The following is an 18,816-nucleotide window of genomic DNA, read 5'->3' on the forward strand; positions in this document are numbered from 1 at the left end:
TAAAGCGCAGAGAGCATCATGAAGAACAAGGAACACACCAGGCAGGTCCGAGATACTGTTGTGGAGAAGTTTAAAGCCGGATTTGGATACAAAGAGATTTCCCAAGCTTTAAACATCCCAAGGAGCACTGTGCAAGCGATAATATTGAAATGGAAGGAGTATCAGACCACTGCAAATCTACGAAGACCCGGCCGTCCCTCTAAACTTTCAGCTCATACAAGGAGAAGACTGATCAGAGATGCAGCCAAGAGGCCCATGATCACTCTGGATGAACTGCAGAGATCTACAGCTGAGGTGGGAGACTCTGTCCATAGGACAACAATCAGTCGTATACTGCACAAATCTGGCCTTTATGGAAGAGTGGCAAGAAGAAAGCCATTTCTAAAAGATATCCATAAAAAGTCTCATTTAAAGTTTGCCACAAGCCACCTGGGAGACACACCAAACATGTGCTCTGGTCAGATGAAACCAAAATTGAACTTTTTGGCAACAGTGCAAAACGTTATGTTTGGCGCAAAGGCAACACAGCTCATCACCCTGAACACACCATCCCCACTGTCAAACATGGTGGTGGCAGCATCATGGTTTGGGCCTGCTTTTCTTCAGCAGGGACAGGGAAGATGGTTAAAATTGATGTGAAGATGGATGGAGCCAAATACAGGACCATTCTGGAAGAAAACCTGATGGAGTCTGCAAAAGACCTGAGACTGGGACGGAGATTTGTCTTCCAACAAGACAATGATCCAAAACATAAAGCAAAATCTACACTGGAATGGTTCACAAATAAACATATCCAGGTGTTAGAATGGCCAAGTCAAAGTCCAGACCTGAATCCAATCGAGAATCTGTGGAAAGAACGGAAAACTGCTGTTCACAAACGCTCTCCATCCAACCTCACTGAGCTCGAGCTGTTTTGAAAGGAGGAATGGGCAAAAATGGTCTCTCGATGTGCAAAACTGATAGAGACGTACCCCAAGCGACTTACAGCTGTAATCGCAGCAAAAGGTGGCGCTACAAAGTATTAACTTAAGGGGGCTGAATAATTTTGCACACCCAATTTTTCAGTTTTTTATTTGTTAAAAAAGTTTGAAATATCCAATAAATATCGTTCCACTTCATGATTGTGTCCCACTTGTTGTTGGTTCTTCACAAAAAATTACAGTTTTATATCTTTATGTTTGAAGCCCGCAATGTGGAAAAAGGTCAAAGTTCAAGGGGGCCGAATACTTTCGCAAGGCACCGTGTGTAGTGAGCGTTTTTATATATAATCTCTGTTACTTTTGGACCAGAAAATAACCTGTGCCAATTATAATCACTTGATTATTACAATGCAGGTTCAGTGCAAGTATTCAGTAGTCTACAAGTCCCTAACCCGCCCTTACCCTGTCCTAACTAACCCTAAACCTTGACTCCCAAGTCTGGGGTTTGCTTAGTGTCTAAGAGCTGTTTGTTGGGGGATGTATTTCCCTAACCACAATCATTGACACCCTAGCTTTATTGCCAACGATTTTCCGGAGAAATCCAATTCCATGACAAATACCATGATATAGAGCAAGCAATAAAACAAATAATGTAAATAATGTTAGCAAAGTTGTTGGTTAGAAAATTGTTGCTACAGTTGCTGTTGGCAAATTCAAGAATAAGCTGGATGTCCGTGGGGAAGTAATTTAACATACAATTTAACTGACACACAAATGGCAGAAATAGTGTTGTGTGCTCAGTCCAAGCAACTTGGTTGTTACCCATTTACAGAGTCTGTGTACAAACACCAGATATTTTTTCAGCACACACACAGAATGGACAGCTAGCAGATCATGAGGAGATATTCACTGAATTTAACAAAATGACCTGTATTGGATTAGGATTGCTTACCGCACCTTAATACGTTAATAAAGGTCATAGGTCAAAAAAAAAGGTAATGTGAAATATACAGCTTCACTTTTAAGAACTATATTGAAAATATATTTGATATTCTCACAAGGTTGTCTTTATTTTGGACATTACTGTTCTGCCTAATAAGTGCATCTTAACAGGAGAAGAAACATCTGGGCAAATCAGACTAGAACTACCCAAATTTGGCACGCATTAGAGCATTTGCAAAGTATGTGTGTTTATATTTCTTTCTATTTATATGCAGTTAGTGTGTGTGTGTGTGTGTGTGAATTCCACTTTTTCAATAAAATGCAGATGTCTGATTAGGGTTTGAACATGTTCTGTCTTTCTCTATTCTATGTTTCATGCACACACACACACACACACACACACACACACACACACACACACACACACACACTGGTTCAGTTCTATGATCACGTCCAGTTGTGATGATTGCTAGGTCATCAATATATAATTAGAGCGTAGCTGAAAGGCGGGGATTAGTGCACAACACCTGCTACTTGTGGATTAGAGAGCAAAATAGGAGGGCAGACATGCAACGAGGCTCAATTAAACACTACATACAGTACATTGTGACTACCTCAGTACAATGTCGATGTTTTTGTATGGTTTATGCACCAGCAATTAGTTTTATATAACATCATTTATGGTTAAATCTGATAAACAAAGACCTCCACACAAGTGGCCTGCAAAATCCTGTACCTCCCCGTCTTCTTGCCCCTTATTAGATTACTGTTCGAGTTAATGGTATTATTTTTCTTTAGAAGTGGAAAACATATTTTAGTGTTTGATGTGCAAATAAAGACCGCAATTACAGAATATTGTGGAGATAAATGGTCAGCATAATTACCGCCATTCATGTTATAAATCACTTTGTGCTTATTGTCATTATACTATAAAACAGACCTTGTGTTACGCTGCACTGAATGATTTATTTAACGAATATATTGGATTCTTTGGGGTTTTAAATATTGTAAAATGCTCAGTTTCTGAGATGCCAATATTATCCAAGTCAAAATGATTAATCTAGTTTAATATTTTTATGCATGATCAGAGAAAATAACATGTTAACTAAACGGTCTGCGCTAGATTTACCCTAACAATTCAGTTTTCTCTCACCAAATTTTTTTAAAAGGTGCTCAAGTGCCGGTCCTGATGTGAGCACACAACCATCACTGCATTATTCAGCTGGTTTTCTCGCAGAATATGGTGGGATTGTCAACTTAGATTAATAGTGTCATCATAGAATGTTTTTTATATTCACATCTCTCTAAGGGAATCCCAGTGGGTTTTTTTCACTGCAGCATCTCCCCCTATGTACTGTACGTGAAGAGACTATAGAGCAGAAAGATGCTTGCTACTTTTTCATACTGCACTGTGGCACAGACATCATCACTGCAATATGTAAAAAGTAACTTGTATACCACAATAAAATCTCTCCCACAAATACACAAAACTGTGAAAATGTTGTTAAGATCACGTAATGTATTAGTTGTTTAAATAGAAAATCTACCTTTTTTTCCTCCTTAAAAAGCTGCAGAGCCAACACTGTATTGATGGTATCGTCAGTAGAGAGATCCCAGAGCTGTTCCACTGAAACAGCGATGCCAACTTTGTTGACATCGTAATGACACATGGGACCATGGGACGTGACCCTTGCTTTTTCTGGCTCATAACTGTTAACATTGCAGTGAAATTAAAGTTAATCAAAACTTCACTTGAGAAGATGCACACAGCTCATCGTCAACAGAAAGGACGAATACTGTTGCTCTGTGATGGATCACTGATTGTATATTTTACTTTATACGACAACTTGTAGGTCTTCTCCAGCATACTGAAAGAAGGTAATAATTGGATCTTCAGTTGTAGGGAAACAAATGTTCTGTATATATGTTTGTGTGTGCTTGCAAACATTTAGTTTTTTAATATTGCCTGCTCTCAGGGCTTACTGTATTTGTTTTCAAAGCTTTTAGGAATATTGTCATCCAATGTTTGTATCATTTCATAAGGAAAACGTCTGAAAATTGTCTCTATTGTTGTTCTATTTGTCAGCTGGTAATTTGTATTCCTCTGTTGCGGAGCGTTCGCCAATTAATTTCCAGCATATTGTAATCAGATCCTGGATTAGTTTAATCCTCACATTAGGCTGAACAGACATTAAAATGATTGGTCATTCATATTTCATGTTTAGATCTCATTTCCAAGCAATACAAATTTGCAAGCAGAAAACAATACGCGCTTCAACAATAGAAAGGTTCCTGCGGTTCAGTTATGAATATGATGGCCACACAGTCATGGTGGTAATATGGTGATGGCAAATGGACTGTACTTACTATATATTGTGCTTTTCAACCTTTGTAGGAGAAGGTGCTTCACATTTTGTCTCTGATTCACCCATTCGTACATACTCATGGAGCAATTTGAGGTTTGTTGAGTTGTTCGAGGATTAACCCACCTACCCTGCATTAACCCAACAAACTGCTCTACCTCCTGAGCTACATCCGCCTCTGTTTGTCATTTGTTCCATGGCAACAACATCCAAATCTATCCTGCATACTTGACCTTCAATGTTAATGTGGAATGGCTGCAGGAGTTTGTTGCCTTCTGAGACCTGCTGTTGAAGTGTCTTTACTCTAGGGATGACAATGTCCATCCACTGGTCAGTGCAAACAGAAATAGCTCAAAGACCACTGGATGGATTAGGTATTGTACAGACACTTGTAGTCCCAAGATGATGAAGCCTATATTATTCAGGAAAATAGTTAAACATCTACTTGATGGATTTTAAAAATATCTTATTCAGACATTCAAGGACTTTTCCTCTAGCGCCACTATAGATTGACATTGGTGGTTTTGAGTGAAATGTCATAGCAGCCATTAAGTGGAGTGCCATGAAGTTTTATGCAGACATTCATGTACCCCTGCTGGACTCAGTTTGGTGATCTTAACTTTTCCTATAGCACCATCATGAGGTCAACAATACTTTGGTTTATCACTAAATACCTGCAAAAGTTCTGACATTTCCATCAGCCTAAGCTGTACTTTGTAAATGTTACCATGCTAACACGATGAACTATGCTAACTTGGCTGCTGACTTTAGTCTTGTTATTAAACCGCTTTACACAGAATTAGGCAGAATTATTGTATATTATGTTGTATCACACAGGTCCCCCTAGTCAATTACAGATGAATTAGCATGGGATGAAATATCTGTCAAAGACAACAGTGAGATTGAGAGGTAGGCTGGCAGATACAGTGGTGCCTTCTGTTTTTATGTGGGCATTTTCTTTAAAAATGCCCGTGTTTACATGCTCACAGGAAACAAATTTGTTAGGATAAATACGGTTATGGCAGCAAATGGGAGTTTACATGCACTGCAGTAACCTGGTTAGTGTAAAACCTGCGTGTGGTCAGTAATGAGATTTCTTCCCCGTGGTACTTTACCATTTTTGAACGAAGGCTGGAATACTTTAAGTGTATTAGTAAAACTGTATGTGACACCTCAGGTCTAAGAGATTTCTTTCAGAGGATTTGGACTGTGGGAGGACAGACTGTATAGTGTGAGAGCATAATTTTTGTTTTCTTCGCACAAAGCACGGCTAATTGCCCAGAAATCTAGCTGTGTGTACCAGGTTTCTCTTAATGCATTACCCCAGTTATGGAAACCTTTTTTCTCAGTCACATTATATTTGTAAACTTATTTTACTGCAGAAAGTTGACAATGAATTTGTCACTTGTGGATGAATGCAGTGTTTATTTATTTTTAATGAGCTTGCATTGTTAAGAGCCTTGGGTCTGACTAACAGAGGCTGTGATGGGACTTAAAGGTAATCAGAAAGTTTTCACTCCAGGTTTAGCACCATGTAGAGAGAGTAAAAAAGTATTAAGCGACTGCAAAGTATTCGGTATTGAGAAGCAAACCCCATTCTTAGTTTTGAATGTGGTTATTGCATACTATAGTGGAGCTCTTGCAAAATGTGTCACACAGCTATTTTTGTCCACATGGGACAGCTCAGTAGGATTCCAACAGAATCTTTTAGGTAGTGTATTCGTCTTAGAGACTGATATATTTTTCAGGAAGAATGTGTAAATTTTTGGATTATTAATGTTTGACTTGGCACAGATGGCACGGTTTTTCGAGAACTATGGATATACATCTTTTAATGTGATCAAGAATCACTGTCTGGGTTAAATCTAACTATCAGAATTAAAAAAATAAATAAATTCATAGAGAGATGCTTAAAAATAATGGCAAAGGAGTCACTTCCAATATCCAGGAGATCTTTCAAGCTAAAGTTCTAAGCGCAATAAGTCTCCCATTCATTATCATTGGAGCAGCTCCAGCTCCAAGGCTGTAAATCAGATTGACATCACAGATGAAAAGCATGGTTCTTGAAATCGGAGCTTTGGACAAACTGCATTTGTGTGAGATTCAGGCACTAACTGAGCCCATTACAGTCACTTCAACATCATGCAGTGGTGGTTTATTTGGTTTTTACGATGATTCCCCAATTTTCTGATTTTCACACAGAGATATGCCTGCATCCTGCAGGATGCACACTGGTGAAAAATACATGACTCAAGGCTTGTCCAGTTTCACATTAGGATTACTGTGATGCACACTTTAAACTTAAATCAAATCCAAATCTTATCAATATATGTACCCTGCTCGTCTTAATGATTATATAAACATCCATGTGAATCTGCTTATTCTGAACAACCAGAATGTTGTTCAAAGCATTTGTGCACCATCTTTAACTGAACTTTTAAGACATTTCCTGCTTTAAGCTATGTGCTTAAAATGTGTTCATGTAATCGAAAATGGATCACCATAGCAGTGTCGACAGACGCAAAGCTATCTGGTATTTTTAGCATTTTTAGGACTTGAATCATAGATCCAGGCTGTCTGTTCTCTTTTCAAAAGAGCTAAGTCTCACATACCACTTCATGTTACTCAAGATAATGAATGCTCTTTCTATCCTGGCAACAGGTTTCTTGTTTAAAGGATTCGACCTGTTGAAAGGGCTTTGAGGGAGTAGATAAAGGTCTTGGTCACTGACGTATAAACTATATTGTATTTGATGTCAGTGACCTGATCAAGGACATATGCTTATGCAAACATCCATTCCAAAAGTCATAAAATTTCTAAGGGTGCAAGAACAACAAGATGTTTTTAGGAATGGTACAGACAACATTCTGTAGAAAATATTAATATTAAAGGATTCCAGAGAGTGTTTTCATATTGTAGCATCACATTTTCACCAGCAGAACATAGATTGTTCCACCCAACAAAACTCTTAATACTAAGGGCAAACTCAAGGCTTAAATCTGTCAGTTCTTCTGGTGGTACAATGCTTTTAAAACTGGTAACAATGTGCTCCATCCAACTAAAACCTGCATTGTTTGTGTAGCAGACCAATGAGACAACGATTGTCATTATCGTGACAAAGACATGGTTATGGGTGCTGCTGGAGATATCCTAGGAAATGGTATGTAATAGACTTTATTGCTCTGACACAATATACACAATGACACTAGCACAATGTTGGTGGTAATATTTACCTTGGCTCTGACAAAAAGTTAATATATCTTGGTATTACACAAGGATATTTCTCTATAATGAACAGCAGCTTTCTGTGTATCCAGTGGACTACTTGAAAGAGAAAATAGGCTGTATTTTTTATTGTTCTTTAGCAGATGAACCAACAACAGCCTTGCTTTCTATTTTAATGCTCTCTATCTAGCAACAGTGCTGATGGCTTAATGCACTTTTCAACATCATCAATTAAGTCTGTGTTGTCCATCTTTTCTTTGACCACACAATCTCCTGCCACAAAACAGCCACTTTCTTAAAAAGCCTAAGACACCACTTGATTCTCATGTAAAAAACAATGACTGTTAACTTTTAACATTTACATCTTAGCATGGATTTCCAATGATGAACAGACTTTTTAGATCATTTAACATATAGGCCTCTGTGATGGTTTGAGGGAATTATGAACATTTATTTCCAATATGACAGCATAGAAGCTGCCTAGACCTTTCTCTCTGTAGTCTGGCCTACAAAAAGAAACCACCACATATTACATTAATGCAAGTTGCACTGTCAAAACTCATTAGGACCAATTTGCTTCTTTGACAATCAAAAGGAATACAGTTATTACACCAAGAGAAATGCAATCCTGACTCTAAAATAAATAATAATTTGTTATCACAATATTTAACTTTGACACAGTAAAAGTTGTTTTACATGGTGATTCCAGCATGTTCATTTAAGTAAAGAGTAGGGCTGGGCAATAAAACAATAATGATATTATTGCAATATGATTTTCCTCAGTAACAATATAATTAATGTTCAATATATCGTCAATAAATATTTGCTTTAATTAATTTGAATCACAAACAAATTTTCCTATTAAAATATTTATTTTGTTGAAAAAAGAGGCCTGAAAAAAGATCTTTTAAAATTGATTTAGTCATCTTCAATTATGGCAGGTGGTGTAAACAAGCTTTTGGAGACTGACAATACAGTACTTGTTTCACTGAAACCAACCAGCCTTAACAACAATTACAATTTGCAGAGGTGTGAGGTGTTGCTTTGAAAACTGCACACAAGTTTGTGCAATGCTATGAGGATTTATGGGGACAAACTTTCTGTTGCTGGATATAGTCAAAGAAATTAGTATGTTTTCTGTATATGTATGTATGTAAGTATGTGTCATTTATTAGTAAATTTTTGGATTGGACAGGTATCTGTCATCTAGGCATGACTACTGTAATGGTCTTTTCTCCAGCTTGTGAGAAGTACGCATAAGTAGTTGTTATTTGCCAGCTTGTACACAGTGTTACTGCTAGAACACTTAGTCCCAGTGAAAGGAACTGTTAATGCTTCAGCATATCAAGATATTTTGGACAGTTTCATGCTCCCAACTTTGTGGAAACTACTTGGAAACATGACTGTGCAAATGTTAGCAAATGTTAATGTGCTAACACGCTAAACTTAGATGCTTAGATTTTCGCAGCAAGCATATTGTGAGCATGGTCAGGTCAGCGTTTGGCTCAAAGCTCCAATACAGCCTCAAAGAGCTACCATGACTGTTGACTCGTAGTGGGAGTCCTGCGGTGAAACAGTACAGGGGGCTGCATTGGTGGGGTTGTGTTGCTTCAGGCGTCGGACATGAAATACGATTCAGGAAGGCTAGTTTGAGTAATGTACGCATGAGAATTAAGGCTTATCAGACACCAAAACACTGCAGAGGTTCTTGATACCTTGATGCAAACGATGCTCAGCGATATGGTATTGAAGAGGGTGTGTGTGGTTTAAGACTAAGAATAGGGAGGGAGCTGCATCAACTTGTTAGTTTCTCTACACTATTGTACCATGGTGATTTTCATACATCAATTTGCAGTGAGGAAATGGTGTTTGTGTTTGGTCTATTTTGGGCAGTTCACAGAGGCAAATTAACTGCCTCCCACAATGATGGGAAAAAGATTATAGCTTCACCAAGGCTGAAATTAACCCAATTTTGGAGAATGGCAGGGTGTTAATTTTATGCCCTGCATTGACAAAATTGTGCTCTGGACTCCATATAAGCGCAGCATGCACACGTGTATGACAACCACCTCACCTGGGATGAAAAGTACAAAAAAAAAAAACACCAGAGGAAGAGATTGCTGCAACATTGTCTCTCAAAACACTTCTTGATACCCCTGTTTACTGAATGAAACAGCTGCAGCTTTTTTTTCTCCTTTGTCTCTTTGACTCTAGTTTACTTTGGCAGAAATGCATAAACAGATGTTCTTCATGTCAAATTATATCAAAAGTAATTAGAGGTTATTAAGCATTTGGAGTGCTAAGAAGGCAGTGATATTACATCACTTCTCATTTGGTTGTAGCTGTAATACACATATTTTAATTTTGGCAATGTATGCTGCACAGTGGGTCCCTTGACAGCTGGTGCACATGTTTGTACTGTGTGAGTCTGTGCCTGAGTGGGATAAGGAGTCAGTATGTGGGCACCGCAATCACATATGACAGGTGGAAAGTGAACTTAAATAACATCTAAAAAGAATATTTGGGGTTTTAGCATTACACAACCCTTTTATAGAAAGTTATGTGAGGGTTTTCTTATTCAAGTATGTGAATGCTGATGAACACAGAAATATTATATTAGTATGCATTATATAAATACAAAAAGCTGTAAGCTGTCTTTATATTGTGTTACATTTCCATAATGTACACTGTAGTAATGCGACAACTAACATTAAGATGCTCTTAACAGTCCTGTGCATGCGCTTGCCTTGAAGTGTTGTTTGAGCAAATACCTGTAAAAATGTAAGGTTTTTAGTAGAAAAGGTCTTTAAGGACTCTAAGATTGTTCATTATCCGGAAACTGGGCCATGATCTCCAAAGTTCAGTTGTCTCATTCCAGGAATGAGACAACTGAATTGCAAAAGCTGATCTCGTTTGGTCTTTAGACTTTTGAACATCCAAAATAGGAACACAGGATCTCATCCAACAAGCTGGCACATATGAGGGCCCCTCTGTGCTTTAAAAGTAATCACTAAGATCTTAATAAGTAACAAGTGAAGAGACGCCAGGATAGGGGTAATATGCATATCTCAATTTAGTGCCAGAAAACAACTTTTCACCATTTCTGGAGGAAGGGGAATTACAATAATCCAGATGGGACATGACAAGGACACAAACAGCAGTCTATTAGTATTTTTAGGAGAGGAATGTTTAAACTTTTGAATTTTCCTGAGTGAAAGGGCAGCAATATTATATCACACTGAGTTTGTTTAACAGGATTTCCACTATGCTAAGTAACAAAACTTAATAAAGGGCTACATGGGTAAGAAATCAGGGGGTTTGTCCAGTTATAAGGATCTCAAGACTTTTTGGCATTTAACAGCAGCAGTAGTAAATGTCTTAGAGACAGCTGTGGCCACAACACATTTGTGTTTGGTCATTGCCCAAGTAAATATGTGACATCCACATAAAGGTGGAATTAGATATTATGGATGTATAAGAAAATATGAAATAAAAATAGGGGGATCCCTGCAGAGACATTCTAAAATAACCTATGCAGTCACTCAGGGCTACGCTAAAAGTTTTGCCAAAGAGTTAAGACTTACAGTAAAGCACTGAGATTTCAAAAAGATAACAAAAGTAGATAATTTATTGATTGAGTTCAGGAGGGCAGTTTCAGTAGTTTTGATGAGCTTTAAAAACTAGACTGAAACTTTTCAGGCATAGGGTTCTCGTTCATAAAAGCCAGCAGTCGATTTGCAACAATTTCCTTCAGAACTTTTACCCACAAAAACACCCCAAAATCTTTGGGTTTGGTACAAAATTGTTAAAGTCACTGTAAACAAGTGCAAAAAAGAAGAGAAAACCACTCAACACCAGTAGAAGAGAGCTTTCATACTCACCGAGTCATAACTCAAATTGTTGTTAATTTGTATCCTGCAGCTTTCAAAAGAGAGCTATCTGTACAAATTAATTGCAGCTGTTTTCACACAAAATTCCTTTTCGCCCCCATCCTTCAACAACATACCACCGTTCTGCATGTGTGCTTTTTATTATTTAATCTCATTTGAAGGGGAAAAAAATAAAATTTTCTTCAAATGATGTCGAACAGTTAATAAAAGTTGGTTTCATTGACTCATTCCAGCGTTTGGCAACAATAATTGTCTTGTTGCCGTTTTAATTTTTAGTTGTGAGTTAACTGCTTGGTTTTACTCTCCCACACCAACTTATTTAATTCGGTTTGCTTCCTTGTGACAGCCAGAGCCTATTGTGTTTTAAGATCATAGATTACGTTTAAAGCATATTTCAAATAAGAAATAATACAGCCAATACCAAAAAGCCTTAATGCAACTAACTTTCTTTTCCATACTAAATCTGGAGCCCTATCAGAAATGGGCTTCCACACTTATCTGATGCCATCATCTACTGATGCCAACATTATTGATATTTGGGATAAAAGCAAGCCTTCTGTGTTGTCTCAGTGGGATTAGTCCACTGTGAAGCCCAGATCAGAGGCGATTCTGACCGGAGATGACCCTGACTGAGTCACAGGCTACTGAAGAGAGTGATTTTATTTATTTAGAAAGCAAGCACATATACGGCGTGGTGGGACTCTGGGTAGTGCTTATTTGTATATGTCTGACAAACTCTGGCATCCTCTTGACTGATGAGGACAACAACTTTGCTGAGATTGAGAGAGGAGGTGCCCAGAAGTAGTATTGGCTGCCACAGCAGAAAAGCTTAAGTTCAATTAACTTGAGAAAGAAAGGAGGCTCTCTGTGCCCTCCCTTGTAATATTATCAGCATCGTAATTTACGACCAGAGAGTTTCAAAAAGATGTAGCTCACCACTCAAGTTACTGAGGCAGATATATTTATGAAAAACTGTTTTAGATTAATGAACGAGCAACAAGGGGGTCTTTTGACTTTTAAATTAAATTCTTAGAAGATCCATTTTTCAGATGGAGTTCAGCCCCAGAGAGACAGATAATTATAGGTCCCTGTGACAACACACAAATGCATCAAACCCTGATTGCTGCAAACAGGGAGCACAGTCATTAATAGCATAAACATGCAGGAGTGGGTATTATAATTATAAGGCAAAAGCTTCATCACACCTCCATCTGTGCTCCTTCTTGAGTATCTGAGAGTCTGAGTGAGTCTGCGAAATATATAAACCTGCTTTATAATAAAGGATAAAATACAAGATGTCATCTGCGGTAATTTAAAAAGCCCATTAAAATACCACCACCCTTTTAGGTTTTACAGCTGGTACACTGGCGAGGAATGCCAAGTACTCTACAGTATACATGATTAAATTTACTTACTTAAAACTAAATTCAGTTTTCGGAGAAAACACAGTGTACTTTGAAGTATCAGCAGCTCATTTTAGGTATATTGTTAGTTAGCACATGTGAAATGTGTTGAATGCAAAGGCGATGGATTAAGGTGATACAGAGATAAAACAGTAATCCAAAACAAAAACCACTGAACACAAAAGAACTCTGTAAAACCCCTGTGTTTTTACACTTGGCAGCTGTGATTTTGCTCATGTGCTTGTACAGCAACTCTCAGTTGGTTCAGTCTGTGGTGGTGCTGTAACTCTTACTAATGTAATGTAACCTTGAAGTGATGCATTATTCCCACAAATTCTTATTAATGAGGCACGCTTTCCAATATGCGTCGGTTAATCTATACCCTACAAGCTACGATACATGTAGGAGGTAATTGTAAATGGCACTAAACTGGTTTTGACTTGTTGGTAGATAAAGAATGTTTTAGAAAGGTAGGCTAAGACAGATTCAGACCAGAATGACGGATAAATGGGAAATATAGGCAGGTTGATCAATAGTGTAGTAATCAGCAGTATTTTGTTACTTTACATATGTGTTTTTATATTTTTCATATGCATGCAAATTTCTAATTACTTTAATTGACCCTTTTAAGACAGTAGTTTTGTTGTAGTTTTCACTTTCACTGAGACATTTCTAGCAAGGTGTACTTTAAGTACTGTAGGACTTTCAATTCCTTTTTGCACCACTGATCTCAATTAAAATACCTCACCACTGCTCCTCCTGGATTTCCTTTTTAGTTATTTTATGAATCTGCTAATTTGGCCTCTTAGGAATCAAGCAATCCCGTGATTTATTAGGCTTTGGGAGTGTTGTCACACAGGGCTGCTGTGGAAAAATTTAAGCAGTCACTGATTAAAAGCTGTGGGAAATAAATCAGAAAAAGTGTTGGTGCCTTCAAAGATGATAATTGTACATTTCTGAGATTAGCCCATGTATAATGTGGAATAGTAAAAAATAATGCTAGTTTTACCAAATTACAAAACATCTTTGCACTGCTCCTGTCTTGATTTTCATTCAAGTAGTAGTATTCAACAAAACTGTGCTACTTTTGTTTTTCATTTCTTTTCATTTCAGTTGATTGTTTAGTAATATGACCTTCATCATCCAGTGCCTTTACATTTAGGTATTTGTTTTTGACAAAGTATTTTGTCTATAGGTAACACATTTCTTTTCTACCACCAACCGGATTTATTAACATACTGTGATGGTGAATGTCCTTCTACATGGGGGCTATGTATTTAATGGAGACTCTGCCTTCACAGGTACAATTTTGGTGGAGAACATGCAGATAAATGGCCGTGCCCAAAACCCAGGCAGAACCATCTCGCTGAAATTGCTGGACAACCATGACTACTGGGTGATACTGGCACCAGCACAACAGAGGCTCTACCTCAACAGCACTGGACGCATTCTGGACAGAGATGTGAGTACAGGACAAAAGATGGTAATGTGTAGGGAGGAATCTAGAAAAATAAAGTCACACTTGTGTCCTGGTGTTTTAAAAGTAAATATATTTTCTGACATTTATGAATGTTTAGCTTTATTATATATATAATATATATTAGAGAACAGTATGTTAGCAACGGAGCACAGGAAAAAAAATAGAGTGAACAGATTTCACACAAGCTAATTGTGTCCTGTGGTCTCGGCTCTTATAGTCATGATCAAGTGTTGTATACACACAGTTGTTTTATACGTTAATCATAGCTGAGTCAGTTTCTTCACATTAATCAGGGCTGTGTTAACTCACTAATTGCCATCATTATAATAATTTCTGAGGCCAGTGGGAGGTGGTTCAAGTGATTAATAAAGAATAAAGGATATTCAGATGTTTTAATTGGCTATTTAAGTTTTTATGGTTTTGTGTTACCAGCAACAACTTCCAAATGGTTTACCAGAGATGAGCCATTAGTCATGAGCCAAAGGACAGCTGATTTTATTTTATTTTATATTTTTTTAGCTTGAAGCTATAATCTGATACAGTGCTTCAGATGGAGAAGTATGTTTTACGGTACGCTGTTCCTTTTAAATAAATAAATGAAAATGATTAAATGCTCATGCTAGTTGGAAAAAAGGTGGTGCGACTGTGTGAGTGTACGGTGGCCCAGAGGTATCAGGGTGAATGCAAAAGTCACAACACGAATGCAAAACCCACAACAGAAATACAAAAACCACAACGTGAATACAAAAAAACACAACGGCAGTGGACCACAACGGCAGTGGACCACAACGGAAGTTGACAACGAAAGAGACGTTTAGTAATAGCGGATTACTTTAGTTGGCATACATCTACACAGTAGCACAGTGGCAGTGTGGCCGTCCTGCATTCAGTAGAGCTGACAGACTTTATAATGTGACTTTTTTCCGCATAGTAGTGTCTGCCAAATGAGTTTTGTATTTGTGTTGTGGGTTTTGTATTTGGCCTGATACCTCTGGGCCACCGTAGTAAGTGGCCTACTACAAAAAGACGCAGAACTTCTAAACAGATTCACATAACATGACCAAACTTTGTAGAAAGACACAAACACACACAGATAGACAGATACACAAACACTTATTTCCAACGTTACTCATGATCCGGGCCAATTTAAAAAAATTATGAAAAGAAAAGAGAAATACAATTTTTGTTTTTGAACATGTAAAACTTTCTTGTACTCACAAAAAGAAGCAGTCACCAGTTGTCTTTTAGCTCCAGGACATTTGATTTGTGCCTTAAGCCACTAATAGAATATTATGTTTTTCAATTATGGTGAAGATATTTTGGCTCTTTTCAACATTTTGAAAATTGAGCCAAATTAGTAGCAAAAGAAATGTTACAAAATACTGTATTGAATATACAGTATTGAATCCCTCTTTTTTCACTTAATTCATCAACCACACTACATTTATTGGGGTTTTTAAAGACACTTCGGACACTCAGCTGCCATGTTATTTGGAATTGCTAGGCTATGTAGCGATATAGCCTACCAATGCGATGGCTAAAGCCAGGTTGTGCATGTGAGATCTAAGAAAAAACTACTACTCAACAACTAATTGATATTCTTTCTGCTAACTGGACAGGAGGTCCACTACAGGTGGTTTACACAGGTTACTTACAGTGTTGCATGTGCATTATTTTACGTTATGGTAAATTGCCTTAAGTCTAAATCTGTCAAAATGATTGTTGATTGTTAAAAAATTCAGTCAATGACGGAGAACACAACCCCTCCTGTCAATTCTGTCTCTCAAGGTATTTTGTTTTGCACTGTTACTTTGCCCCCTTTTTGTAGTTTTTGTCATCTTCCTTGCTTTCAAACAGTGAACAGATAAGGAAAGTGATAAATCAAATGTGTCATGTAACATAGTCTAAATTAGCATTTTGCAAACTTGACTGATCATGTGTGATGAGTGATCAATATAAAAAGGTAATTTACTTCAAGTCTTACTAGACTTTAATCTTACAGTATAGTTCAATTTCAACAATAACCCATTGCTCCTTCATGTTAATAACATATTAGAATTTATTATGTCTTTCACTGTTAAGCTACAAAGGCAAAGTATACAAGATGTAATGTAGCAACAGAGTTGGTGGTGTTTCAGTGTTGCATGATAATTACCCCTATTGCTAAATATAGTAAATATTGACTAAATGTAGACACTGTGTCTGTATGTAATATCTTGACTTCAGTTCTCCAGGGTATCCAGTAAACCTGCAGCAAATACAGATCAGCCTAAATGGTATGCTACAGTATAAGATGTGAGATGTGAGGTGCACAGGGGCTAGCACTGGGTGTTAAGTGTTGTGACTGCTGTGGGAAAGAAACTGTTTGAAGTGTGTGGTTAGATTATATGGACCAAGGGGGGACTTGAAGCTACTTATGGGAATATCTCAGAAATATGGCCAATTAACAGGAGATATCACTACAGTGGAGGAGCACATGGGCGTCAAAGCTTTGCAAGTAAGAAGGGGAGAGGGAGAGGCTCGCCAGGCTGCCTTACACGATATGGCAAAATTATTCCTGTTTCTAAATTCAGATAATGTTTCTGACAAGTAGCAGTGGAAATAAGACAAGCTGCTGCTGACCGATATACATTTGAACAGAACATGGCACAAGACTCACAGCTCTCCGTTTTGATCAGGCATTTTAATAATTTATTACATGTAATACTCAAAAAGAAAAACTGGCTGTGCAGCTTAAAATAAAATAACAATAGCCATGGCTTGTTTACTTACTTATTAACAAGAGGATTGAATAGCAATTTTGGTTGTCTTGTTTTTTTCTAACCGGACTGACATAGATTCAGCCTGGATGATTTCAATGCCAGGATACTGTCTGCCAAGAAACAAATTGATATAAGTAAATTGGTTCTCATGACAACCCCGATGGATGCTGGTAAACAGACATTATTTTCCAAAACCTCTCTCTGGTCTTTCTTTTTGCTTTGCGCATCATTTGTGTGTATCGTTTGTTTTCTGTTCTGGTTCAGTAACTTGTTTACTGGACATATTTGAAACCAGTAAAGGTCAGCTGAGCTGAGAAAACTTTTGTGATAGCTGACTGTATGTTGGGGGGAAAGGGAATTTGAACATTAACTACAACCTACATTGTAATCCTAATGATATGTCTTTCTTTTCTCTCTCTCTCTCAGCCTCCCAATTACATCACCACCATTGTGGTTCAGGTTGAGTGCACCAATGAGCTGGTTGGTACTGTAATTTTGCACGAAGTACGGATTGTTGTTAGGGACAGGAATGACAACGCCCCTCGCTTTCAGCAGCCACGCTACTATGTCGCAGTAAACGAGGTAAGGGAGCATCTCCTTCTGTCGGTTCTGCGGGATTTATAAATCAAGATATTATGTGCAGCATTGTAATGTTGTTGTTGCAACTTTCAGATTATTCTGATTGCAGTAGTTTTTGTTTTTGAAAAGTTAGTCAAACCCTGTGGAAATTGAAAATTGGTGTAACCTGTCTATTGGTTTCTTAGGCATTGGGCTTAGTTGCATATGTTCTTATGAATCTTTTTTTAGATACTATCAGTGGCATCGCCACATCAAATCCCACATATTTTGCTTTTTATCAGGGCCCACTGGTGCAAAATGGTCAAGAGTCAAATTAAGTCACTGACACAAGGTTATTGAGAAACTTGACTGACTGACTGCGTGCAGCTGTTAGTAAGAAGTTAGTTTCTAGTTAAACACTTTATTATGTTTCAGTTTTGATATTTTCAGTTTCTTGCACAGCAAATCTGTAAAATGTGGCTGTACAGTCTATTAGCTAAAAGGAACAGCATTTTTCGTGCTCTCAAATGCTACTTTCCTATAAGGTATAACGGTCAAAGTACACCTTTTTCCACCTAAACAAACCTGCGTCACCTGCAATAATTCAAGACAATTCATCTCTGACTTTACAGTCATGTGCTTGAGATTATGACAGAATTTTTCAGACAACCCAGACTTTTGTCTTTTTTGTTCACACTTAGTGTACGTTGCGTGTTCGGAACTTGTGTCACAGTGTGTTATCATAGTCATGTGCAGTTGCCCCAACAAGTATAGTGAGTCATTCTACATTGCTGTCGACTTCTCCCCTGAACAAGCTCTCTTGCCCACTGCCTGGTCCTGTGGACTTTGCTGAGGGCTCTGGAGAACAGCAGTAGTTCTCATACATACTTTTTGTTATTCTGTCAGCAGTGTGCATAAGCCTTCAGACTGCTGCTGACTGCAACATTTCCTGCTTTGTGATATATTTTTTTTCTTTTTGTATACTAATGGAGTGGAGTGGCAACAGTAATAGCTATATACATGAGTTTGCTGCTGTAAGTAGATGTTGTACTCTCAGGGGGCTGTTTGAACTGTTTACTTTTCTTTTTCCCACTCATGTTTTTCTCTAGCTCACACCAGTTGGAACGACCATTTTCACCGGCTTCTCAGGAAATAATGGTGCTACGGACATTGACGATGGGCCCAATGGACATATAGAATACAGTGTCCTTTACAACCCCAATGACCCGGTATATGGACAAGTCACACAATGATAAACACCATAAACACCACC

General features: G+C 37.8%; 1 protein-coding gene across 4 annotated transcripts in view; it reads left to right on the top strand.

The window, feature by feature from the left end:
- Positions 1 to 18,816, top strand: part of LOC123983872 (protocadherin-15-like) — a 225,915-nt gene that overhangs the window by 88,717 nt on the left and 118,382 nt on the right. For all 4 annotated transcript variants that reach the window (XR_006828318.1, XM_046070298.1, XM_046070299.1 and 1 more), the window contains exons 5-7: positions 14,045 to 14,205; positions 17,412 to 17,567; positions 18,653 to 18,772. Coding sequence is in view for 3 of the 4 variants with exons in the window: in XM_046070298.1 (XP_045926254.1) it covers positions 14,045 to 14,205; positions 17,412 to 17,567; positions 18,653 to 18,772 (437 nt within the window). In the remaining variant the exon portion in view is untranslated. The remainder of the gene's footprint in view (positions 1 to 14,044; positions 14,206 to 17,411; positions 17,568 to 18,652; positions 18,773 to 18,816) is intronic.

Source organism: Micropterus dolomieu, linkage group LG15 (assembly GCF_021292245.1).
Source record: "Micropterus dolomieu isolate WLL.071019.BEF.003 ecotype Adirondacks linkage group LG15, ASM2129224v1, whole genome shotgun sequence".
Classification (NCBI taxonomy): Eukaryota; Metazoa; Chordata; class Actinopteri; order Centrarchiformes; family Centrarchidae; genus Micropterus; species Micropterus dolomieu.